Below are 27,110 nucleotides of genomic sequence, written 5' to 3'. Positions count from 1 at the left end.
GATTGAGCAGTTTCCTTTCTAGCGTTTCACCTCTAAAACCAATAAACCATTTCCCTCTTAAGAATGAGGATAAAAGTCAACTCTTACTCTCTATTGCTGCTCCACCTCTACTGGCCTCTTGGATGTCTCTGGTTAAACTCCCAGATGTCTGCAAGAAATTCTGTGCACACTGAATCATAAAAAAAAAAAAAAAGCCTTTTTCTTTCTTTTTTTTTTTTTTTTAAAGGAGTGGTCTAGGTGTTGATTGGACTGAAATTGCACACAACTAAAAACAAAACCAACCCCTTCCCACACACCACCCAAACAAAAACCTTCCATATGTATCTGGAAGCCACTTTACTACTTCCTGATTTTTAAACTCAACAGCTACATTTTTAAAGAGACACTGCACTGTGGAATATAAACGTGTGAAATCTAAATACAAAATATAATGAAGCCCCTTGAACCAAGTCATGCAACGAGAAAATTTTAGGGCAGCCAGGCACTTTTGACTTTTGAACTCTATTTCTAGCTGTACTGCTGTTATTTGGTGGGTTTTGAGATGAGGCCAGCAACTTCCTAAGTGGCTTAGTTCACTCATTTTCAGAAGACACCCCTTATTCTCGTGTTTGCAGCATCCTTCTTATAAGGGGCTTAGGATATTTAAGCCTCAATATTGTCCAATACAGAATAGCATACAGTCTTTATGAATTACCAGTTTGAGATGGTGAAAGACAAAGAAATATTGCATACTTTTGTGTAAGCACGGGAACCACCCTTTTGTGAGTCACTCTCCATGCAGACTGAAAGAGACATACGATTACAGTGTGTGTCTGGCCTTTCTAAGCCTCCAGCTCTGGGGACAATGAAGAACAGTAGAGGATGGTGGCTGGCACCAAGCACAGGTGACCAGAGAAATATCTTCTCACTTTGGCTGCGTTGTGGCAGCTCTTATTTTGGAATTTCTACTCTAGTATATGCCCAGTCATGTTACTAACAAACCCTTTTATATCTTCAAAGTAGCTTTCTATACATGGTGGTCTTTATCTTCTTCGAAAGGCATTCATTAGAACACTCCAAGTAATCTGATTTTCCTCTGTTCTCAATTCCTTGCCTCTTCTGTTTTTCTAAAGTCCAATTCCTGACCTCTATTAATACCTTTAGGATTCCTCTGTGGTCTTACCCCACTTTCTAGAACACGTACTTATTTATGATTTCTCCCTCTCATCTCATAAAAAAATCCCTAAATTTATACTTTGTCCAGAAAACTTCCTGGCTAAATGCAAAACTAGTCAAGATAACTTTCAACATGTACTTTCTAAAAATGCATTTAGTCACTTTGATTTAAGGCAGTCTAAATCATTATTTCATTTGGTTTTAAATGTGTGTCTGCAATATCTCTGCTTTACTGTGATCTGTCTTAGCTTGTAACTTTGTAGAGAGAGCAGGATGTGTCCAATTCGTTTTGAGAATGCCTTTGTAGGGTGAAAATTTATTGTTCACAGATATCATATTTATTGAGCACCTACTATATGCCAAGCATTGGACCAGCTTCTAGCATTACAGGGATGAACAATGTATGTTTACCACTGTGGAAATGATTAAAAGCAGTAGCTGCTTCAATAGAAGTAGGCATAATATGCAATGATGGTAAAAACTTTGGAAAACAAAAGTGAATCGGACCAGGCAACAGCCCTGCTGAAAATGTGGGTGGCCAGTGAAAGTTTCTCTCTCAGGCCTTTTGACTTGATGAAAGACTGTATTAAATTGAATGTCAAGCAGATTTGACCCAGGAAATAATGACCAGTGAACAACAAGCAGAGCCTGATTGATTTCTACTTCCTGCATTGCTTAATAATCCTTTTAAAAGTGTTATTGTAGATGCCCTTGATTAGGGAAGTGCATTTCCATTTTCTGAGCTTTAGGGTCTAAAACTGTGTTTGCTTTCTTGCTTTGTTCTTGGTTGAGTCCTTCATTTATCAGAACAACTCTAACAAATGGCTCTTTTCTCAGGTATGTGAGTAGCAGGGTAACTCAGACCTAAATTACCTTTTCACTTTTCTTGCTATGCATGCACGTGCAAAAATGTCCACCTTCAGACTTTTTACTGGCACATCGTGGAGGAAACTTGAGTGTCGGTTTAAGTCTGCGTAACTGAGACCATAGCTCTGTGGCTTTCACTGCACTTCCCAGTGCTGAGTAGACTGCTGGGATTCCACAAATAAATAATAAAAATAATAATGATTTTTCAAGCATTTGGCAATGCTGAGTTGAAAGGTGTGGTGTAAGTGCAATGTTTTACTGTGAAAGTGGTAGCTCACGCGTTATCTGCTCCTAATGGAGGGCGGCAGTAATGGAGAGGGAGGCACTTATGCCTCTAGACCAGGGTCCCTGAAGGCGGGGTGGGGCTCGGTCAGGCACTGTGGTAACACTTACTGTACACAGGAACTGCTTCCTTCCAGTCTAGCAAGAAGGTATGAGAAGAGTCATGCTGCTGCTTGTTCCCCTAAACCTTACAAAGTCATCATTGTTTCGTTCCCATAGAGGATGTGGCTGAAAAACCATACTGGAAGAATACTCCAGACTTAAGAATATTAATTTAGGTTTTAGTTTGGGGCTCAAATAAATACATCATTGGTACAGGGTATGTCAGCAGCTTGGATGTGAATATACCTTTGTGTGTGATATAGGCTGAGTTATCCCACCCGACCCCAGTTTATATGATAAGGCACTAGCTGCTGTTAGCTCAGAATGTGACTGCATTTGGAGACTGGACCTTTAAAATGGTCATTAAGTTAAAAATAAGGCCATTAGGGTGGATTTTAATCCAATCTGACTGATGTCCTTATAGAAAGAGGAAATTTAGATACGCAGAGAGACACCAGGGACACAAAAGCACAGAAGAAAAACTGTGTGAGGGTAAAACAGCAAGAAGGTGGCCGTGTGCAAGCCAAGGCGGAGAGACCTCAGAATAAAGCAAACCTGCTGATATCTTGACCTTGGACTTCCAGGCTCCAGAAGTGTGAGAACATAAATGGCTGCTTTTTAAGCCGCCTGGTGTGTGGTATTGTGTTATGGCTGCCCTAGCAAACTAACACAGTCTGGGATTATCCAGACTTCAGATTCACATTGAATGCTGCAGTATAATATAGAAAAAAGATGCACATTTTTTTAAATTCAGTATAGTCTGAATGCTTTTCCAGCTAACTCCATAACTTTAATTATAAAATGAACGTAACCTGTGTCAAATTATGAATATGTTAACATATTGAATGGGGACAAGAAAAATAAGCACCAGATTTAGGCTCCATAGGCATTTGAAGGTAAAGTAAAAAAAATCTGGTTTCCTTGACCACATTGTCATAATATGCATATATAACAGTTTATTGAATCCAGGCTGTGTAGACAACCAGAAGAACTCTGGCTCCATACTATTACAATGCATGCCCACAACAAAGACTCGTGGAGAACAGCCCCGTTCATTCGATCTGTCTGAGCCTTACCAACATGAGAGCTGAAAACCTTACCTCTGTCTAAAGTATATCTATGTAGCCATCCATAAGTTATTCACTGGGGTCCCTGGGCTCTGCTGCTGAAAATATTAATATATTCAAATCTCACTCTAGCTACTGCAAAAAACAATACATCAGATGAATGCATTAATATCTTTCTTAAACAAAAGAACCTGATGTTATTTTTTAAAAGTTTCTTTCTTTTTCCTTGGACTCCCACTGAAATATAGGTGATATACGGCCTAATAAGGTAAAGTGGCCATCAGGTACCAAAGTGCGGGATTGACTGTATCTATAAAACTCTGTTTATTATACTGGAAATACAACACTCTTTCGTGCGAACTGTAGGCTGAGTACTGTTCATCACATCCAATGGCAGAAATGTTTTCTTTTTACTTTCTTAGACATTTTATCCGGTAGAAATGACATGTCCTCTAATTGCAGATGATGCTACCTCTACCCTATCAATATTCCCACCTCATCCTAAGGGCTGTCTCTTTTGCATACAAGTACAGCCTCAGTGGAGTTGGAAGGGAAAGCTTTGCTGAGATCCAGCGAGCCGAGTGGAAAGGCTGGAGAAGTTAAGGCAGTGATGGAGGGGGTAACTGGGACTTAGCCCTTTAGATCACTGCTCTGTGTCTGTGGATCCCAAGTTGAGATATATATATCTATGTAGTGACCAGCCTTTGTGCTATCCAGGTTTGCCTTTTGCTATTGGCTGCAGTTAAAGCCCTTTATCAATGACAGCGAACAAAGTAGGTGGTCTTCTACTTCTTTCTTGCAGCAGGAAAAAAATAGTGACATAATTTTTCACAGCCTGAAATAATTGTGGAGGTACAGATACTGGTTAGGTTCACTATGAATTATTAGTGGAAAAGTGGGTCTCAGAAGTACGTTACATGTGAAATATTTTTCGTCACTTGAACATGTGCCGTCCAGAGCTGGCCCTGTTCTAGCCGTCACAGGGAACAAACATTTCACATTCACAGATGCTCCCAATTTGGTGCGGTTTGGAGTGTAATTTAGATCAAACGTCTCCATGTAAATGAGTCAGGGTTTCTTAATTAGGTGCCTCTAAAGCAAAACCTTGGACCACATCAGTAGGTGTGGGTGTGGTACCCGCAATACTGGAATCTTTCCTATAGACCAGGCTCTCAGTATCATTCAAATAAAGCTTTTTTTTTTTTTTTTTTGGTTGTTTTTTTCAGGCAGAGTAATAAATCTGCAGATGGCATAGACAGAAAGACGCTACTTCAGAAGAGCTGTCTAAAAACATTGCCTCTTTGGCAAATGCCTTAAAGTAGGTCATTCTGCTGTGATTTAGCTTTTTCTTTAGAATTGATTGCCAGCTTTTTGTTCCCATTACAAGTAGGGTGCATTCCAGTCCACAGACTTGTTCTTAATTTTTCCAACTGGTATTTGTTTACTAGGATTTGCAGATCTTCATATGAAAATGGCCAATACCCTGTCACAGTGCTAATCATGCACTTGACCACAAAGAGAAATGGATCCTGGTGATAATCTGGCAATGCTGAAATATTAAATGCCTTAAACACCCAGTCTTCCCACAGCAAAACTGCATTGATTTATACGGGTAGGTTTGTTGAAATAATTGTCCCATCTTTTATACATGTGCAAAGAAGAGGTGACAGAATGTAAATGGAAAACTTTTACAAGCCATATAGCTGTTTGTATAGATATTCAGGTTATCTGCTTTTATACTTGTCATTGTTTGTGTTTTTTATAGGGGAAAAAAATCATTTGGTCCCATTTCCCCATCGAGGCTTTGGGATTTACATGCCGAACCCCCGGCGGCATTAATGAGTTACCTGCATAAATTCCCTGGCAATCGACGGGCACATAGACCTTGTTTTGTTAGATTAATTATTCCTCACAGAACCTTGAAACTGACATTAAATGAGGCCTTAAAAAATCTTGATGAAGGTCTTAAGGTATCTTTTGCTGTTTGAATATTAGCATTGCAAAAACGATGTCTAAGGCATTATTCATTTTGTGGAACCACAAGGAAAGAGGGGTTGTGATGAGAAAAAAGGAAGGGCACAGGGAGTGAACTCCCTGGTCTTAACTCTTTATTGCCTAGGGGCCAGTTTTCTGAGAACAAGTTATAATCCTCAAATTGTGATAATGATGTGATAATAAATGTTAAAATCATAATGAATTAAAAGAGCAGAGTACGTTGTTTTCTCCAGATTGGTGGTGAATATGGTGTCTTCTCCACAGGCCAAATTTGTCTTGGCAAATTCTTAGTGTTTTCAGGTGAATTCCAAAATGTCAGTTAAAAAGACACAAAGAAGTGGGCTTTGGAGAGGCAGAGGAGATTATTGGCTAGGTATGTCACAAGATTGAGTGGTAAGTGTGTCCTTAAGAAACAGGCCATGAAAAAAGGTTTTATGTGCAATTTTCTTTCATTCCCAATATAACTTCTTTTGCTTAGATGGAGTATAGAAGGTTCTGATTAAGCAAATGCTCTGGTCAAAAACACTTATCATATGTAGATTAACAGTAATCAAACAATAAAATTACTATTAAAATTACAATGGACACCACATTGTTATCCTTTGGTAATTCAAAAAGAACTTCTGAATCTTGAAGCTCTCCTGAGGAACTTGAGTTATCTCTGTGCTAGAGTGTGGTTATTAGATAAGTGGATGCGGGGTTATTAGACATTTCTGATTGAAATTTCTGTGAAATAGCGAATTGAAATGTTTTTTGATCCTTTTGGAGCAGAAGTTGTGTATTGAATTACTATTTGATGATGCTCTTCAGACTCTGATAATGCTGATCATTGTGAATTTACTTTCTACATTTTTTTTCCTTTGCTGGCTAGTTATTCTTACTATGCTTGTCCCAAAGTTGTGTTCAACCCCATCCTTTTTTCGGGGGCTCTGAACGTGCTTGGTAAATGCGTGCACTTTCATGGTTTGAAATATTCCTGTAAAAACCTAATTCCCAAACCTACATTTCCTCCTTTAAAATCACACCTCCACTTACCCACTTGCTAAAATGATTTGTTAAATACCTCCTAGTGCTCGACTCTCTACCGTTTCAATGGAACACTACAAGGTCCAGGAAAAAAATGATTCCTGCCGTGAAGGAATTAAAGTTAACCCATATATGAGGAAGGATTAATTACAATTTTACACCAGGTGTAGTAGTACAGCTCTCTATGGTTTCAGTCAGAGCCTGACAGGGTGGTAAGAAACAACTTTGTCTCTTTGATGATTTAGAGTTTATAGTGGGCTTTCATTCACATGTAACTCTGAATTTTCTAAAAGTCCTTTGAGGTATAGGTATTATAACAGAAGAGGAAACTGACACTCAGAGCAGCTGTTATCCAAGGTGACATGGTTAGAGTCATAAACCTAGGATGCAAACTTGGGTTTTCTGCTTCTGAATCCAGTGCCCTCTCCACTCCAGCTACTGGATTTAATGTAAGATCAAATTTCTCTGCTTGGGTCTCCAATTGTGGCAAACTTGAAGCAACAGTACGTACTCTTGGCTTTTACTTTCTTTATGTCATTAGATCACACACATACACACACACACACGAAGGTGGATAAATTAGATATTATTTCTAGGATAAGTTGGTAAAACAGGGGCTGAGACGTGAAGTGACGTGCCTGAAGTCACTGTGGAACCTCACACTCAAGCTGGGGCTGGAGCCCAGTCTTTAGATTCTCTTAACCTATCAGAGGCAAATGCACGTAGCACTGTCTACCCACAGATACTGCTTTCTAATTAAATTGGCAACTGGACAATTTACAGTTTTTCTCTGTGTCTACTCTTGTTCACCTAGAATGTATTATCAACACAGTGATCCTTTAAAACGGAAGTCAGTTCATGTCATTCCTACTCAAAAGGCTGTAACTGACTTCCCCTTTTAACCGGCATGAGGGCAAGGATGGTTTTTGTTAAGTTGACCGATGTGTGATAAGCTCCTAGAACAGTGCCTGGCATACAGTAGGTGCTCAGTAAGAGTACACAGGTGACCTGGTTTTATCAGTGGCATCACCGCTCTCTTTAATCTATAGATTGCACCCTGTGGCACTGTCTGAGACTCTTTCCAGTCCTTTGTGGAGATTCATATCAAAAATACCAGCAAATACTCCTGACCTACTTCAAAAGCTGCTCTAGGAATTCCTCTCTTCCCAATGAGCTCCACAGCCAACACCAGAACAATTGCTCCGTAGTCATGTTAAGAGAACTGTTGGCTTTCCGGCTTTGCTCCAGTCTCCTGCTTCAGCCCCTCCGTCCTTAAGTCCATTTTACATAGGACTGATGGATAGGTTGTTTGAGATGGCAGTGTGTCACTTAACGAGGGGGATACATTCTGATAAATGCATCATCAGGCAATTTCACAGTTACGTGAACATCATAGGGTGTACTTACACAAGCCTAGATGGTATAGCCTACTACACACCTAGGCTAGTGCTCCTAGGCTATAAACCTGCACAGCATGTTACTGTACTAAATACTGCAGGCAGTTTTAACACAGTGGTATTTCTGTATTGAAATAGAGAAAAGGTACAGCAAAAATTCAGTGTCATAATCTCATGGGACCACCATCACATGTAAGGTCCATTATTGATGGATGTGTCATTATGTGGTGTGTGACTGTACTTAAATACAGAAGCAGGAATTACATTTTTCAACTTTTCAGTAACCTGCCTTGGTTCCCTATAGCCTGAGATGTCAGATTCCAAGAAATGTTTCTGCCAGCCCCACCCATAACCTAGCCCCACCCATAACCTGGCCCCACCCTGCATTCTGGTCTCTCCTTCTCCTTTGCCTCTGGCCACAGGACAGGCTGCATATCCTGGTTCCCTCTTGGTTTTTCTCCAGCCACTCCATGGAACCTCCTTGTGCTTCCCAAATCTCACCAGCTCCACCTTTCACTGGAGACTTCTCAACTCTTTCAGCCCATTTCTCCCCATTTGAATTACAGGCTGCACATACTGTTTAACAGTTAATTAGTCTCCGTTCTGTTTTTTTCTTAAGTGCTTTGTTCCCTTCCTGTTACATTAGTAGCACTGCAAAGGCAAAACCTTAGACTTCTGATTGTATACTTTTATCTTCCCCACTTTCCTGAGTATAGTATGGAACACAGAGCAGGCACTCCATAGGCACGCTTCATTCATTGGTGCCTATGTGCTGCTGCTTGTATATGTACTTTGCCATGCTAGCTTCAGGTGGCTGAACACTTCAAATGATAAATTTTGAAGGATATCTTACATTTATATATTGTTGGCAAGTAACAGCATTTTTTACAGCTATACTGATGAGATATATATTAGGATAAATGTATATTTAAACTCCAGCCTTATCTAGTTTACAACATGTTTGCAGCATGTCTAAACGTAGAAAACCATACTGCACCCACCAGTGATTAATTGGGTTTTGCTGTGTGTGTGTGTGTGTGTGTTTCTTTTCAAGCATCTAAAGTGAATTCTGTCATTAAGAAGTCACAAAATATGTAGAAATTAGTATAAAAAGCATTTAGGAAATAACTAAGGAATACAGATTAATCTAACCAACAAGTAAGTTTTTAATGCTATATTGAGGCTTTATTATGGAAGTCTAGGTAGCACAGCAGTAAACCATGTTTGCATAATATAAGTTTAAGCCTGTAATCCCAGCACTCTGTGAGGCCGAGGCGGGCGGATTGCCTGAGTTCAGGAGTTCAAGAACAGCCTGGGCAACATGGTGAAACCCCGTCTCTACTGAAATACAAAAAATTAGCCGGGCGTGGTGGCGGGCGCCTGTAGTCCCAGCTACTCGGGAGGCTGAGGCAGGAGAATTGCTTGAACCCGCGAAGGTTGCAGTGAGCCAAGATCGTGCCACTGCACTCCAGCCTGGGTGACAGAGCGAGACTCCGTCTCCAAAAAAAAAAAAAAAGTTTAAAAAGGTCCATGTTTTTCAGCAACTTTGATTTTATTTTGCAAACATTTGAAGGAAAATTATTACTCCCATCCTTATTCATAGGTTAAGCTTTGACAATCTGCATTCTGCCATCTTGTCTTCTCCTGATTCATCTTGAGAGTCAGACACTTTTGGCTCTTGCAGGTCCTGACAGACCACTGCTGGTATCCCCCTGCCACAGCACTACAGCTGGACACTTTGCAGAGTAGGCAGCTCATTTATGAAGTACATTCAGAGACCATGTTCTTTACCCTTTCTTCTCCCCATGGAAAAAGCCATTCTGAGAGTGGGTTTTGGATTGGATTATTATTTTGGACACTCCATGTTTCTGCTTCATTTAGTTCCTAGGACAAATGATGCAAACCTGATAATTCTGGGCATCAAACCCCGTGTTAAAGTCCTCTTTCTTTTAGCCCAGACTTTGATTTCTTGGCCACAGAGAACTTCTTTCCTCCTCCTGTTTCTTGTCTTTAGATCCTGTTCTGAAAGTGTGGTCCGCAGACTGGCAGCAGCAGCGGCACCTGGGAGCTTGTTATGGGTACAGAATATCAGGCCCCATCCCAGACTTCCTGAATTAGAATCTGCATTTTTTTTTTTTTTTTTTTTTTTTGAGATGGAGTCTTGCTCTGTCACCCAGGCTGGAGTGCAGTGGCTCTCGGCTCACTGCAAGCTCCACCTCCCAGGTTCACGCCATTCTCCTGCCTCAGCCTCCTGAGTAGCTGGGACTACAGGTGCCCGCCACCACGCCTGGCTAATTTTTTCTATTTTTAGTAGAGACGGGGTTTCACCGTGTTAGCCAGGATGGTCTTGATCTCCTAACCTTGTGATCCGCCCGCCTCGGCCTCCCAAAGTCCTGGGATTACAGGCGTGAGCCACTGCGCTCGGCCCAGAATCTGCATTTTTTAACAAGATTGCTAGGTGATTTGGTTTGTGAGCACACTGAAGTTTGGGAAGTCCTGTGCCTCTTTTAGGGAAGCTCGTGCAGCAGAAGTGCTGGCCACAGGACCGGCAGGCAGAGGAGACTTCACAGTTCCCATTGTCCACCACTTGACCCCCTCGATGCCCTCATTCATTCGAATCCCCCTTCGTCCTAGTACTTCAAAGTGTTTGCTGTGCTTGGTGAATGAGTCACACAGCACAGGTGCATCTGCGTCGATAGAGGGCAGTCTTTTTTTTCTAGCAATTAGTTGACCCCATTAGGCTCTTCTGATGGAGTCTGGGTTGTGAGAGGTGAGGCCTTTCGTTGGGATGCAGGATAGCGGCCCTTACCACTTGTGGTCATTAAAGTTCCCGTGGTGCTTTTTGTGAGTGAAGGGATTGTTAACCTCGGCATCCTGGCTGACTTCCAATCTGTGTAATTGCATGCAGCCTACCTAAGTCTGCTCTGTAGTTTCAATTAGGTAAAGTATTGTTCACTTCTTATACTAAACTGCTGTGTTGTGTGGCTACAGACTGCTAATTAGCTGGTGTTTTTCAGGTAGCTGCGTTCCTGATGAACAAAACACTCTCTCTGGTCATCATCTTCCCCGCCCCCCTCTCTCCCCAGTATCCACAATCCTACATACAACTGCAGGCCAATTTTCTATATATTACCATTTCTTGGAAAAAAAAAAAAGTGCGTTGGGATCAGAAATTCCTAGTACATGACAATGAACATTTCTTTTGATTCTCTATGTAGCCACCTGCTTCTAACCTTATCTAACCTATTACAGGGTGTATGTGTGGGAAACCCATGCAGAGAATAAAAAGAATGTGACAACAGGTGAAAGAAATAGGCCTTCCTCTGCCAAGATGAAGGGTACATTTCTGTGATTGCCAGGGAAGTATGAATTGCTTTAAGAGCTTGCCACTCCAGGAATTGGTTATTTTAAATGTGATATGAAAGGAAGATGAGGTCAGAGAGAGCAGGGCATGCATTTATTTCTTTTTTCCCACTAGTTAGAAGAATATAGTGGGACATGCAAACTAGCAGTAAAATGCCTCAATATCTCTGTGGGGAATATTTGGCCCTAAATAGGAAATGTGGCACCAGGAGAGAGAATGGAATTCCTTTCTGTTGACTTAAAAGTTAGCAGCAAGGGAAGTACGTGGCTCTGGAATGGCAGTTGGAAATGAAAGAAAAGTGGAAAGGATGGTGAGCAGGAAGCTAAGAGGGCAGAGTTGCGAGGGCAGAGTTGTGCTGTTATCAAAGAAGAGATGTGTTTGAGAATGGAATCTTTCTGAGATGTGAAACGATTGCTATCAAGTGTCCAAATGGAAGAAAATTCTGATTTAGGTAACATATCACTTTACATGCCTTTTCACTATGTAAGCAAATTTAATCTGTTTTAATGCCCAAAAACAGATACACAGATTAATTAGACAAAAGTTCATTTGGAGTGATTTATCTTTTCGTATTGCAAACTCTATGGGAGATAAATGAAAATCAATAAATGAAGTAAAGAAATGAGTGTACAAAATTGATATAGGGAAGACTATGAAGAGGTGTCTATTGACCATCAGTTCCCGGAAAGCAGGAAAAGAGGTGTTTTCAGTGCCAGAGAACCAACTTATGTCTTGCCCACTCCTTACAGTGGTTCTGTCCCAACGTGTTCTACTTGTCTCTTTGAAATGAGAAAGAAGAGAAGGGGTTTACTTGGTCCAATGGAAGGACTGACTTAATGCCTGTTAAAAATAGGCTGGTTTACAAATTCCTGTTAGAAGAGGAAGGATATAGAGCCAGAAAATGGGGATTAAGAATGAGATTGAGGGATGTGAACACTCCCAGACATGGCAAGGGAAGCTTCCAGATCCTAGAGCTTTATTGCTTTCCTGGTAAAAGTGTCCTCATTTCCAGCTCAGCATCTACCACACAGTAAGTACTCAACCTGTATTTGTTTCATGAATAAATGGGTGGACAGATGATGTAGGCAACAATGTTTTGAATGTGAAGTGAGTTTTCAGAGTACAGACAAGACAAAGAATCTGCAGAGGATGATGAATATTGGGAGGAAAGGTAGAGAACAGGGGAAAAATGTATGAGGAAACAGTTCAGTTAAAAAGAACGTGGGTAGGATATAGAAGAGGAGAAGAAATGACCAGAAATAAGATACAGGAACCTCTATACCAAGGGCAATAATGTAATGTAAAGCTTGTGAGTTCGGCGTGTATTTTTAAACTTTCTTTTTACATATTAATGAATGGAGCTGGGGGAAAATTATAGACCAAAAAATGTCACTGAGGCAGAAACATAATAGGCTCAAAAATGCTAACCTTAAATTTGAGCTCTACTGTTTTGTAGCTACTTCCAAAAAAGATTTTTCCCAATGGCCTGACCAAGACAGCCCCTAACCTCCTTTCTTTGCCCCCTAGGGACTCTCATTCAAGTGAAGCCCAGGGTTTTAGTTATATACTGCTTCAAAGTCAAGTGTGGGTTGAGTCTGCTACTAGCTACAGACAAAATATTATTTATGGCTGAGATTTCCTCCTGTCCATTGCTCAACTCCAGCCTTTTCTCAGCCTAGGCATTACAGTCTTGAGAACTGAAATCTCATATATAATATGTACTTTTTTTCTTGCATGAGAAAAAAACCCAACGACATGAAAATTTGCAGATACCCTGTGTTAAGTATTCCTGGATGTCACCCTGCAGCTCTAATTTCTGCTTTCTCCTCTGCATTCTGGGTACTGCTGCCGGACTTGTCAGCACCTTGTCACTGCTTCCTGTTGCGTGGGCTACCATCGGACTCTGTGTTCTTAACAATTATCCATAAAAAACCCCAGAAGATCCTTCACAATTAAAAAATATATATTAACAGGTAAAAAAAAAAAAGAGAGAAAAAAAAGGAAGCCACTTTAAGAAATGCAGTTTCCTGGAGCGGGTGCTATGTGTAAAGGCTGCATAGCCTTGACTAACTGCAGCGTGGTCTCCTCTTTCCCAGCCCCGTGATGCTCTTTTGTTCGTGGTGTGACAAGGATGTAGGGAGCCAATATGATTTAACTAAATAATACACAAATGTCAAGAACACTTTCATGTCTTGTGTACAGACCAGAATAAATGACTCGGACGGAATGTTTTGTTTTTCTTTTCAGGGAACAACTCCACAGTTTACAAGGAGCTTTGCTGACAAGAAGTGGCTAAGAAGTATTATTTAAAATAACCTATTTTAATGTAGGAGTAAACGGCTGAGGTTTTCACTTGGGTTTAAAAGAAAGACAGAGGTCTGGAAAGGAGCTTGACAGGCAGAAAGCAGTGAGGACTTAGGTTTGTCCTGGAATTCTTATGGGCAGTGGGGAGAAAAATAAGTCCAGTAAGAAATGAAAATGAGGAAACTAGTTTCTCAGAATTAAAGGTGAACTGAAAGGAATTGGCAGCTACCAGGACATGCCAGCCAGAGAGGCCACGGTATCCAATACACGTGACAGACCGAGAGACAACAGCAATGCTCCCCAAACAACTTGCCTGAAGGCCTTGCCAGGAAGCCAGATGCTGCTTCTGGAAGAATATCTTCCGTGGTTGGGCATCTGGGTTCAGTGCTTTCCATTTAAAGAGGAGAAAGAAGGTGATAAAAGGCAGCACCGTTACTGCCTTCTAAAAAAATGTGCTCTAAGTGTATATATGCAGGCATGCACACACACACACACACACACACACACACACAAGCATTAATAAATGTTGACATGGAAATTGTTTTTAAAAAGAACCCCTAAAAATGAAACTTTTCCTTTTAGATAGAAATGTAGTAGAGGCAGGAAAGTGGGGAGGGTGAGAAGACAGACACTAAGAAAACCCCTTCTATAAATATAAGGGCTCACTAATTAATTAGGATTAATTAGGTAATTTTATTTAAAGGGCTGGGATTATATCTGGTGTTCAATTAGAAAAAGGGAGTCTGAGGGATTGGCCTGTGCCTCTATCACAGTTGGCTCAGCTTTCTCACTCTTTGTTTTACCATTCCTTCTTCCCTGGAAACACAATCGAGTATTGGTATTGGCAAGAAAGCAGAGTGTGGTTTAGTGGACTGGAAATCAGGTGACTTGAGGTCTGCTTGATTTTTTTTCTCCCTTCCACTTTGAAGTTTGCTCCATAAAACAAGGGAACCAAATTTCTTTATATACTTTAAAGCAGAAGGCAAGCTTTTTAAATCAAGGTGATTTTTTTTTTCTTCAGCTGATGCTAAATAATTCAAGGTAGTATGGCAGTATTGGGTCTCAACTGATGGACGAGGAAGTTGGGGTTGACCTGATAGGAGGTAGAAGTGGTAGAAGTTATTTAGTAGTGAGAATTATGACAGAAGATGTAAAAATAAATTTTTGTATTTCAAGATCCGCTACTAATCCCAGATAATCAAGAAACCAGAAGAACTGGCAATCTTACTATGTATTGCAGTAATTGATCTAATAGGCTCCACCCATCACTGATGAGTGGTCACAGATTCCCTGACTGAGTCTCCCTTGGTGTGGCCAGCCTCTTTTAGAACTCATTCATTGTAGTGCTTGCACCCTTTTAACATGCAGTCTTAATATTAAGAGTATCTCTTTTTTCCAGCCTTTAAGTTCAGGAGTAACTATGCAGGATGTGCAGGTTTGTTACATAGTTAAACGTGTGCCATGGTGGTTTGCTGCACCGATCATCCTATCACCTACGTATTAAGCCCAACAGCCATCAGCTATTCTTCCTGTTGCTCTCCTTCCTCCCATCCACCCCCTCACCTCCCCCCGACCACCTTCCAACAGGCCCCAGTGAGTGTTGAAAGGATTCCCTATTTAATAAATAGTGCTAGCTAGCCATATGCAGAAAATTGAAACTGGACCCCTTCCTTATACCATATTTAAAAATAAACTCAAGATGGATTAAAGACTTAAATGTCAAACCCCACACTATAAAAACCATAGAAGAAAATTTAGGCAATACCATTCAGAACATAGGCACGGGCAAAGATTTCATGACAAAGGTGACAAAAGCAATGGCAACAAAAGCAAAAATTGATAAATTGGATCTGATTGAACTAAAGAACTTTTGCACAAGCAAAATAATCTATCATCAGGGTGAACAGAAAACCTACAGAATGGGAGAAAGTTTTTGCAGTCTCTGCATCTGACAAAGGTCTAATATCCAGCATCTCTAAGGTACTTAAATGAATTTACAAGAAAAACAACCCCATTAAAAATATTATTATTTTTATAATCAGAAGAGCTGTGCTTGTTTCTTCGTCAGGATGCAAAGAAAAATAATCAGGTGAGGGGAGATAAACTTGAGAGGAAGAACTTGCTTACCAATACCCTTAAGATGGAATATTCCCTAGTACTAGTCTGAAAATATCAAGTTTCTAAGATTCCAGGTGATATGGTTTTGCTGTGTTCCCACCCAAATCTCAAGTTTAATTGTATCTCCCAGAATTCCCATGTCTTGTGGGAGGGACCCAGGGGGAGGTAATTGAATCATGGGGGCCGGTCTTTCCCATGCTATTCTCCTGATAGTGAATAAGTCTCACAAGATCTGATGGGTTGATCAGGGGTTTCTGTGTTTGCATCTTCCTCATTTTCTCTTGCCTCCACAATGTAAGAAGTGCCTTTTACCTCCTGCCATTATTCTGAGGCCTCCTCAGCCATGTGGAACTGTAAGTCCAATTAAACCTCTTTTTCTTGCCAGTCTTGAGTATGTCTTTATCAGCAGCTTGAAAATGGACTCATACAGTAAATTGGTACTAGTAGAGTGGGGCGTTGCTGAAAAGATATCCAAAAATGTGGACGTGGCTTTGGAACTGGGTAATAGGCAGAGGTTGGAGCAGTTTGGAGGGCTCAGAAGAAGACAGGAAAATGTGGGAAAGTTTGGAACCTCCTAAAGACTTATTGAATGGCTTCGAGAAAAATGCTGATAGTGATATGAACAATAAGGTACAGGCTGAGGTGGTCTCAGATGGAGATGAGGAACTTGGGAACTGGAGCAAAGGTGACTCTCGTTATGTTTTGGCAAAGAGACTGGTGGCATTCTGCCCCTGCCCTAGAAATCTGTGAAACTTTAAAACTTGAGAGAGATGATTTAGGGTATCTGGTGGAAGAAATTCTTAAGCAGCAAAGCGTTCGAAAGGTGACTTAGGTGCTGTTAAAAGCATTCTGTTTTAAAAGGGAAACAGAGCATAAAAGTTCAGAAAATTTGCAGCCTGATTATGAGTAGAAAAGAAAAACCCATTTTCTGGGGAGAAATTCAAGCCAGCTGCAGAAATTTGCATAAGTAGCAAGGAGTTTAATGTTAATCCCCAAGACCATGGGAAAAATGTCTCCAAGCCAGGTCAGAGACCTTCATGGCAGCCCTTTCCATCACAGGCCCAGAGGCCCAGGAGGAAAAAGTGGTTTTATGGGCTTGGCCCGGGGTCCCTGTGCTGTGTGCCGCCTAGGGATGCGGTACCCTGCGTCCCAGCCACTCCAGCCATGGCTGAAAGGGGCCAACGTAGAGTTTGGGCTGTGGCTTCAGAGGGTGGAAGCCCCAAGCCTTGGCAGCTTCCGTGTGGTGTTGAGCCTGTGGGTGCACAGAAGTCATGAATTGAGGTTTGGGAACCTCTGCCTAGATTTAAGATGTATAGAAACACCTGGATGCCTAGGCAAAAGTTTGCTGCAGGGGCAGGGTCCTCATGGAGAACTTCTGCTAGGGCATTGCAGAAGGGAAATGTGGGGTCAGAGTCCCCACACAGAGTCCCTTCTGGGGCACTGTCTAGTGGAGCTATGAGAAAAGAGGGCCATCACCCTGCAGACCCCAGAATGGTAGATCCACCAACAGCTTACACTATCTGTCTAGAAAAGCGGCAGACACTCGATGCAAGCCTGTGAAAGCAGCCAGGAGGGAGGCTGTATCCTGCAACGCCACGGGGGCAGAGCTGCCTAAGACCATGGGAACCCATCTCTTGTATCAGCATGACCTGAATGTGAGACCTGGAGTCAAAGGAGATCATTTTGGAGCTTTAAAATTTGACTGCCCTGCTGGATTTTGGACTTGCATGGGGGCCTGTAACCCCTTTGTTCTGGCTCATTTCTCCCACTTGGAATGGCTCTATTTACTCAATACCTGTACCCTCTTTGTATCTAGGAAGTAATTAGCTTGCTTTTGATTTTACAGGCTCGTAGGCAGAAGTGACGTGCCTTGTCTCAGATGAGACTTTGGACTGTGGACTTTTGGGTTAATGCTGGAATGAGTTAAGACTTTGGGGGACTGTTGGGAAGGCATGATTGGTTTTGATATGTGAGGACATGAGATTTGGAGGGTGAGGGGTGGAATGATATGTTTGGCTGTGTTCTCACCCAAAACTCAACTTGAATTGTATCTCTGAGAATTTCCACGTGCTATGGGAGGGACCCAGCGGGAGGTAATTGGATCATGGGGGCTGGTCATTCCTGCGTTATTCTTGTGATAGTGAATAAGTCTCATGAGATCTGATAGGTTTGTCAGGGGTTTCCATTTTTGCTTCTTCTTCATTTTCTGTTGCTGCCACCATATAAGAAGTGTCTTTTGCCTCCTGCCATGATTCTGAGGTCTCCCCAGCCACGTGGAACTGTAAGTCCAATTAAACCTCTTTTTCTTCCCAGTCTTGGGTATGTCTTTATCAGAAGCATGAAAACGGACTAATACACTAGGCTTACGAAGTTGACGTTACCTGGAACCACTCACTGGCTATTAGATTATCATCTTGTTCAATGAAGTAATGCAATTCCATTTGTTCAACAAAAATTATTGAGTATCTATGTAGGACACGGTACTAGGGGATATAGCAGGAATCAAAATGACATAAATCTCTGCCCTTCTGGAGCCAATGCTCTAAGAGCAGAAGAGGCCAGGTTCTTTATATTTTCAGGACCTGGCTATGCTATAGAATATCATTTTTTTTCCTGCTAGATTATATTTATTCCTGTGTTTTTTTTTAAAAGCTGAAGGGTGAAGGTAAGAACAGTAGCTGGTCATTGTTATAAATTCTGCCCCATGTCCTGTTAAGCTGAGGTTATTCTAGGTGTTCCTTGTGTAATGAGTAGTTTTCATCACAAAATATAATACCTTTGCTCTTGCCAAATGTTTTTTCTATCAACGTGCGTGCCATTCTCAGACTCCTTTTCTGGTATCTCTTTCTCTGACCACCCATTCGATGTTAGAAGTCTCTAGGAATCTGTCCTTGACTCTCTTCTGGGTTCACATGATCCCTTGGAGGCATTCATGACCTTACCCCATTGCCATCTTTAAACCAACACTTCAAAATTTGTCCCTAGATCTCAGTCACCTTTCTTGCCTTCCCAACATATATGTCTTATCCTTGACTGGATTTTGCTAATAGAATATAACAATGAGCAAGTCACACTATGTTAACAAAATTTCTGCTTTTTTCATGCCTCCAATTTGGTGCTTTTGCTATATGAAATGTAAGTTAAGGATATCACCATTTGGCTAATTCAAAATCTGGGTGCCATCCTGGAATCCTTCGTCTTCCTAACCTCTCGCATGTACCTGGTGCACATGTTCTGTTGCATCTACCACTTCAATGCCTCTTGTATCCATCACTTTCCCCCATTCCCCCTAGCACTCCCTTAGCTGGGGATCTCTAGCTTGGACTACTGTACCAGCATCTTTACTGTTTTCCCTACTTCTGGTGTTGCCCTTCTACAAGTTGTCCTTCACTCTTACAAAAACTGTGGTCTTTATGAATACAAATTTCATTACCTTACCTCTCCACTTCAGATCCTTCAGTGATTTTCCTAATGTCTACAGGTTTTTTTTGTTTTTTTGACATGATCTTGCTTTGTTGCCTAGAGTGCATTGACAAAAATCATAGGTCACTGTAGCCTCCGACCTCCTAGGCTCAAGTGATCTTCCTGTCTCAGCCACTTGAGTAGCTGGGACTACAGATGCATGCCATGATGTCTGGCTAATTTTTTAATGTTTTATAGAGACGAGTTCTCACTATGTTGCCCAGGCTGATCTGGAATTCCTGAGCTCAAGCGATCCTTCCTCCTCAACCGCTGAAAGTGCTAGGATTAAATGAGTGAGCGACAGTGTTTAGCCTACGGAAAGAATTTCAAGCTCCTTATCAGATTGTATGGTATTCTTCACCATTTAACTTGTTTGCAACGTTAGAGGCTCATAATCTGCCACTGTTTATTCTCTTTATAATTCCCAATGCTCTAATCCTTCCAGAGGACTCGCCATTTCTTTACCCCATTGCAGTTCTCTTCCATGTTCTTGTACAGAGTATTCTCTCTCCCTATAGTAGGTCTGTTGTCTGCCAAGCCAACATCCTTAAAGATAGCTTGTTTCATGTGCTCTGGGGGGCATCCTTTGATTTTTCTAAGCTAAATTTCAGCTGCTGCCTAGAATTCTCCTAGCATTTTAGATATTGCATCATATTTATTATAATTGTTTACTAATTTATCTGCCTCAGGAGATGATAAGATACGTGAGGGTAGGAATAGGAATCCTCTTTATGCCTTTAACATTGAGTTGAAGGGTCAGCAATTTTTTTCTGTGAAGGGTCAGATGGTAAATATTTTTGGCCTTGTGTACCTTGTTGTGACTTATTGTGACCTCTTGCCATTGTAGCATGAAAGCAGCCATAGGCAAAACATAAACGAATAGATGTGTGTTTCAATAAAACTTTATTGACAAAAAGAGGAGGCAGGCTGAGTGCGGCCTGTGGGCCACACTTTTCCAACCCCTGATTTTGTTCAGGCCTGGAATATAGCAGGCACTCATTTGAGACTTCCTGAAGGAATTTGTAGGTAGAATTTTACAGTTACCAAACATTTTCACAAATATGAATTTATTTGATTTAATTCACACCTGAACAAAAGGGACGGTTACAGACTTTGAAAGATTCTCTCAATGTTGTACAGTTTCTAAGGGCTGAGGCTGGGACCTGAGACTATGTCTTCTGATTCCAAATTCTTTCCATTAGGTTAAAGGCCAAGATTCATAGTAGAGAAGGGTAGGGCAACTTAAAAATTTGACCTCTCATGAGGGAAATACCCTCATACAGTTGGCCATCACTTAACAATAGAGACAACAATGATAGACAGGATGGTGGCAACTTTAGGTTTTGTTGTTTCCTATTTTTCAGTGGTGAATGTTACCATTAAAATGTTAAATCTAAAGATCTGAAGTAATAATTTCACTCCTGTCTTAAAACCTTATCTCCCACAGCCTTCCTCTAGAACGAGGAGGCACTGCTGGAAGGATCACTGAACCTTAGTCCTCAGCTCACAAACCTTATAAATCCCATGCCAAGATGTCTCCTAAGTAGATGACATTTTAATGATTACTATGGGGAGTTGGGAACTATTGCTTCACCTTCGCGATCAGAGTAATTAATTTTCTTAACTACCAGGCCAAATTCTGCCATGGGAGTCCAGTTGAGAAATTTCAGGCCCATAGGAAGTACATTAGCTCTTCAAAGTGATTAGGGTGCCATTTCAAATACAAAAGCAAAGGAGCTAGGAAACTCCTGGCTTATTTCAAACAACTCACAACCCCTGTCCCACAGGAAAAGAGAAAAAAAAAAAAAAGAGAGAGTAAAAGAAAATAATAAATTGCACAGGTTCCTCATTTTCCAGTAAAAATACCCATGTCTGCAAGTCTTTGGATATCAGGTATTGTGGTTGGGTGAAAGACCAAAGTGTACAGAAAAAGAACAGAGTGCCAGAAGACAGCACAGAAAAACATACCGTGCTCAAAAGCACAGCAGAGCTGAGCATTCAGAGGCCTGAATGGGAGGCAGAGAGCGTCACCAGCATGGCCCCGGACAACCAGAGAGAAGGGTGATGGCTGTGGGCTTTGAAGTCCATTCTTTAACTATATCTAATGTCTCCCCATCAAAACATCAGAAATACCTACAGTGCCATTTTAAAGACAGGGTGGACGAATTATTTTGTCTCCATTGTTTTCTGATACAACCCTTATATTTCTGGGTCATTATCATTGAAGTTGCCTCTGACATGCTTTTGTAGAATATTTTATTTAATATCCATGAAGACCACAGAGAAGCTTTAAATATCGGTTTACTTTCACAAAATAGCCCCAGCTCAACAGTTTCTACTTTCAACGAGGCATTCAATTGGCATTCGTCCATGAGATTTGTCTATTCAGCCGTATCGTTTTTTCACCTTGGAATTCTATGAACAGCTGGACAACTTTCTTAGAGTCAGTGCAAAGGGGAAGATTTTAACTTTCCTTTCAACCTATTTTACAAAGTGCGAGTCTCCTATAATAATGTTTATTTGCACCTAAAATCTGCAGCAAATATATTCTTCCAAAGCTATTTTTAAAAATCAACAAATAACATGACTTCCTAAGACATTATTAAAAGTCGCCCATTTCTAAGACATTTCTATTTTCTCTGAGTAATGTGTGCATGCATAATGTGTACATAAAAGTTCTTTTGAGTCCTTACCCCCACCCCCCTCACAAATTTGAGATTGTTTTGGCTTGAAAAATGCATGCCACAAAGGAAATCTGGCTAACTAGTTAAATTTAGCTCTGTGGAAAGACTTTATTTATTTATTTTCTAAATTTTCCATAATTATGTATTATTTTTATCATGAAAATGAAAATATGGAAAAAGACTTCAGCAATATCTAGAATATACTAATAGTCATGACGACAAAAGTTCTAGTACTTCCAAAGGGCAGCACCAGGCCTAGGTGGAGATGTAGTTGATAAGATTCCAGGTGAATATGTAGTTGATAAGATTCTAGGTGGATATGTAGTTGATAAGATTCTAGGAGTGTTTATATTGGTGACTCGGACACAGAGTATGGCCCTGCTGGCTTCAAAATCTCTTACTTACCAGGCTTTCATAAAGCTGGTGTTTTGTTTGTCTTGGCAGGAAATTCTGATCATGAAAATTACTCTGAGAAGTTATACAACAAAGCAAGAGAACTAGAAGTCTCCTAGGGAGACTCTTCTAACAGAGGAGGCTCTTCATAAGAGGCATAGGGAGACCTGTGCCTATTTCCAATTTCCTTATGCCTGCCCCAAAGGCAGGCAGACTAGATGATCACATAGCAAACTATCACTTGGAGGGTGAAAAGAGTTGGAACTAAGACCAGGGGACAATATGCCAGCCAGGCTGACAGGGAGTCTGAGACAGAAGAGAGTGGGGATTGGGTATGAGAATGGGGGTGTGATGTAGCTTGTCAAACATGTGAAATAGTCTCACTGGGACTCTGGGAAACTGGCTGAGTCAGGACAGTAAGGAAACTCAAGTTCTGGAAAAAGATCCTGAGGTGGGATAAAGAATTTTCTGGAAATCATGAAATTTAGCAGTAATTTAGCCTGCACTGCCTTGGTAATTCTTGCTACATATATTTCATTAATAATTATTTTATATTTCCCTCATTATAAAATACTGTAATAATAATACATGTAATATAATACATGTAAAAATAATACATTGATGTAAAATGTTTATTTAGTACTTACGTGCTAAGTACTACGCAAGACTCTTCAAAAGCATTATTCATATACTTCTCACTACAGAAATAAGTTCTATTATAATCTCCCTGTGACAGATGACAAAATGGAAGCTTCGAGTTGAATGAATTGGCCAAGATTATACCTCCAGTAAGTGGCAGAGCCAAGACTTGCACTCAGGTCAGCCTAACTCCAAAGCCTAGTTTCTTTGTTCCCTTAACCTCAATGTCTCCTCCTATACCATTATTAGTGGGGAGGAAAGAAACACAGGAACAAAACTCTCACAATCCAACCACTCAAATAAAGAAATATTAACATTTTAGTAAATATTTTTATAGTCTTTTCTACATTCACAACTTTTTCCCCCATATTTCTAATTATGCTCTCTTTGAGTATGCAAAAGACTGTATCTCTGATTTTCTTTAACATTTAACACAGCATTTCTCCAAGTTGAAGCAGAAAGAAAAGAAGAACCATGAACTACACTTTACTAAGGCAATATGATGTATCCTGTTCTACATAACCCTCCCGTCACTGAACACTTACTTACATTGTTTCCAAATGTTCACTGTTGCAAACAGTGCTACCATGGACAATTTTATCTGCATAAACTTTTCTCTTCTATGTGACTGGTTTTAAAGGTATGAAACTTTGAAAAGTCTGCATTCTCGAGATATATTGCACATATGGGTTTTCCGATATGTTGGCTGTCCATCCCAACCAGCAGCATATAGAGGGCTTGATTAATACACGCCACTAAAAATCGGATTCACCCTATTTCATCAGTTTTCTATAACCTTGTCATCTTCTTTCCCATGTCTGTTTTTGGAAAACAGAGAAAAGAGCACCCTTCTAAACAATATCTCATTTTGCTTTTAAAAATAATGCTATCGGGGGGCTATTTTCATAAGTACTTATCATTGAAATCTCAGATGTATCTCTATGGCTGACTGGATATGGGAGACAAATGAAAACTGTGTGGACTTTTCCTTTGAAAAATCTCAAGATTTGGGCCATTTCTTGCCTTTTGACATCCATCACTCCAATCCAATTACAACTCCCCTGGGACCTCCTGGGTTCTCTCCTCTTTCTACCTCTTTCATCCTATACTCCGCTGTCAGATGACTCTTACACTAACACTGAGCACATCATGCAATTTTCTGGTTCATAAAAGGTTAATGATTCCCTAGTTATTATTTAACCCCTTTACTGGCTCTCAACCACCAGCTACTACCCATCAGCAAGTAAACCATCTTGCTAGGTCCTCCTTCCCATTAACTTCATCTTCACTCTGGCTCTGTGCCTTTCTGCATTTCCAAAGAAGCAGGCTATAGGAAAATGCATTTGACACTTGTATTTTATAGAGATAGTTTTGCCATTTATATGATGATTCAGAAGGTACCAGAGGACCTTCCAGGGCCTATCACTGTAATGTCAATTTGTGAAAATGGCTATTAATAAAGGTTTCTGGCTGATGGGATCTTGAGATGATAGTTTATTCCGAATTCCTGGTCTTAAGCTATGATAGCAGACGCATAGAACTTGACCTTGAGTTTGATTAAGAATGAAGACTCTGAGACTAGCCAGCCTGTGCAGCCATTGTGCAACCTTATGCTTAATATAATCACAATCCTTTAAAAATTCTGGCTTTTGTGGATAGGATTTGCATCTACCTTCTAGTCCAACTGTGCTGCATTAAGCTTTCCCAGTTGATAGCTGATCTGCTTTGAGGAGTGCATTTAACTCAGAGCTCTGCAAAAATGGAGTGCTTTTCTGTTGACTGTAGAGTACGTAGGTCAAGTGGAATTTTTGGCACTTCATTACATTCCTTGATCCTCACTAAACAAACTTCAAAATATATATATTTCCAACAATTTGGAATAAACACTACATACAAGGGTTGACGATAGATTTTCTGAAGAACTACCAAATGCATCAAGACTAAGGAAAACATTCTAATGATTCTTTCAAACACGAATATATTTAAATTCCTGTTAAACAATCTTCTTATTTAGTCTTCTCAGGCTTTGATGACATGCCACGATTGGCTGTTTATCAAAAACTTAGCAAAAAAATGCTTAACAAGATATAATTGTGAACACACGCTTGTGCATAATTAAACCCAGTTTATAAACTGGTACAGGGTGAAATACAGTCATACCACCCAAGAAAAGTTGGTGGCTAGCAAACAACACTTCTTCCCATGTATAATAATCAATCTTAAAATGTGAATACTGTGAAGTGATATAATAATCTGATCTTAAATCTTAATTTAAAACATCCATTTCCATCTCTATTGAACTAAATGAAAGTTCTAACAAGATTAGGAAATTAACTTGGTTGTAAAAAAACAGCATCAGGCATTAATTGTTAAAACTGGGATTATGTGGCCTGGACATGGACGATCGTCATCCTTTGAAGGTTTTTAACTAGATAGATTCTCTTCTGTGTGTTTTATTTATTTTATTTGAGAGAGGATTTAGCTGACTCTTAGTTTCTTTATTTTATAGCTGTTCCTTCAGTTGAAAAAAAAGGGAATAATTGGGACAGAGTAATGGATATTTCTCAAGAACTTTAAGACAAGGTATTGCATAGCATTAAAGGGTATACTTTTCCATTTGTTTTATGACTTTGTCCAGTTAAAGTTACTGAGATAAGCACTCCAGTATTTACTTGTAACTTGAAACCGCTTTCATGGTGTGTCTGGATCCTAAGGGAAAAGAATTAACATTTGAGGAATGCTTACCTTGTGCCAGGCATTTTATATGCATTATCTCATTTAATTCTCATAACCACAAGATATGGTTGATAGTATTTAATCTGATTTTACTTGCCTGAGATCATAATGGGAGTAAAGTATAGAGCAAGGATTTGACTCTAGGTTCTCTCTTTGTATTTCTTTAAAGCCCAAGATCCTTTCACTAAACCACACTGGATTTCTCACCGTAGCCAGTATGTGGGAGTGACAAGGAGGAACACTCTAATAGTAAGAGATTTTCTGAACTTTAAGATAAAGTTCCTCTTTGAGAGTAAAATAAGACAGAAAATGATATGATGAGTCAGATTAAAACATGTTCTCTAACGCAATGAACTGGTTTAGCAAGTTATGGACTGTGTATACCATGAAATACTATTGACATCATTAGAAAGAATAAGATAAGTCTGTTTAATGAAATAGAAGTCTGTATATGAGTTGCAAAATAGTTGTATAATATGTGCAATATGATGTACTTTAACATTAGAAGCAACCATACACACATGTTTGCATATGTTTAGGAACAGGTCAGGAAAGACACATACGAAAATGTTAGTTACTTCTGTTCAGCAGGCTAAGAGTGGTAGGCAGATTTCAGTTTTTAAATGCAAATGCATCGCTGTTGCTTAATTTTGGGGGGGTGCAATTGCATGTATTACATTCACAATGAAAAATCATGTAATGGATTAGTTGAACAATCTGTAGGAATGACTCATCCCAAATTATGAGTGATTGAGGTGTTTAAGGAGATTTAATCTCACAAAAGCAAAACTGCTCAATCTATTTGAACCTCTGTCAGGCTTCAATATTAGTATGCATATATCATGAAAGCTAAAACCTCATCACTTGTGTTGCACTCTGCCTTATCTGAAGAAGGTGTTAACAGAAGGCAAATGAGTAACAGTCATTTCAGACTTAACATGTCCAAAATAGAGCTCTCAAACCTGCTTTTCCTACTCAACTTGTTCCTCTCTGCAGTTTTAACCGTCTCGGCGACACTATCGTTTCTTCACTTGTCCAAGTTGAAACCCAAAAGTTGCACACTTGATTTCTCCTTTCTTTTCCCCATGGTATCCCAACCAGCAGCAAGTCCAGCCTGATCCATCTCCACAATATCTCTACCCGTTTCTCTCTGAGGGCTCCACTCAAGCCACCAATATCTCCTGCCTGGACTACTGTGGTTGTCTGCCATTAGGTCTTCCTCTCTTCATCTTTGCAATGCATTTTCCACTTAGCAGCCAGATCAATCTTTTACACTCCCTCAATTGTAGCATTCTTCAGTGGTTCTTCCTCGAATTTAGAATGGAATCCAAATCTCTCACTGTGGACCACAAGAACCTATGTGATCTGATGCTAGTGTGATGTTTGGGACTTCAGCTCCTGATCCCATCTTGCCTCCACAATAGGCCCTAGCACTTCGGGTTTAATTTCTGCTTTTCAAATACTTCCAGCTCTTAGGGGCTTCTAGGGCTTTACATTTGCCTTTTTTTTTTTTTTTTTC

General features: G+C 40.3%; 1 protein-coding gene across 6 annotated transcripts in view; it reads right to left on the bottom strand.

The window, feature by feature from the left end:
• Positions 1-27,110, bottom strand: part of ARHGAP15 (Rho GTPase activating protein 15) — a 638,954-nt gene that overhangs the window by 37,152 nt on the left and 574,692 nt on the right. The window contains exon 14 of one of the 6 annotated variants that reach the window (XM_055261924.2): positions 14,233-14,652. The exons of 4 other annotated variants lie outside the window; for them this stretch is intronic. In XM_055261924.2, the coding sequence (XP_055117899.1) occupies positions 14,622-14,652 (31 nt within the window). In that variant the 3' untranslated portion in view covers positions 14,233-14,621. Of the gene's footprint in view, positions 1-14,232; positions 14,653-25,332; positions 25,565-27,110 lie in introns of those variants that run through there. One more of the 6 variants, XM_063631362.1, reaches the window with a different exon arrangement.

Source organism: Symphalangus syndactylus, chromosome 22 (genome assembly GCF_028878055.3).
Source record: "Symphalangus syndactylus isolate Jambi chromosome 22, NHGRI_mSymSyn1-v2.1_pri, whole genome shotgun sequence".
Classification (NCBI taxonomy): Eukaryota; Metazoa; Chordata; class Mammalia; order Primates; family Hylobatidae; genus Symphalangus; species Symphalangus syndactylus.
The sequence above is the reverse complement of the archived record's forward strand: the minus strand, read 5'-3'. Positions and strand labels throughout refer to the sequence as shown.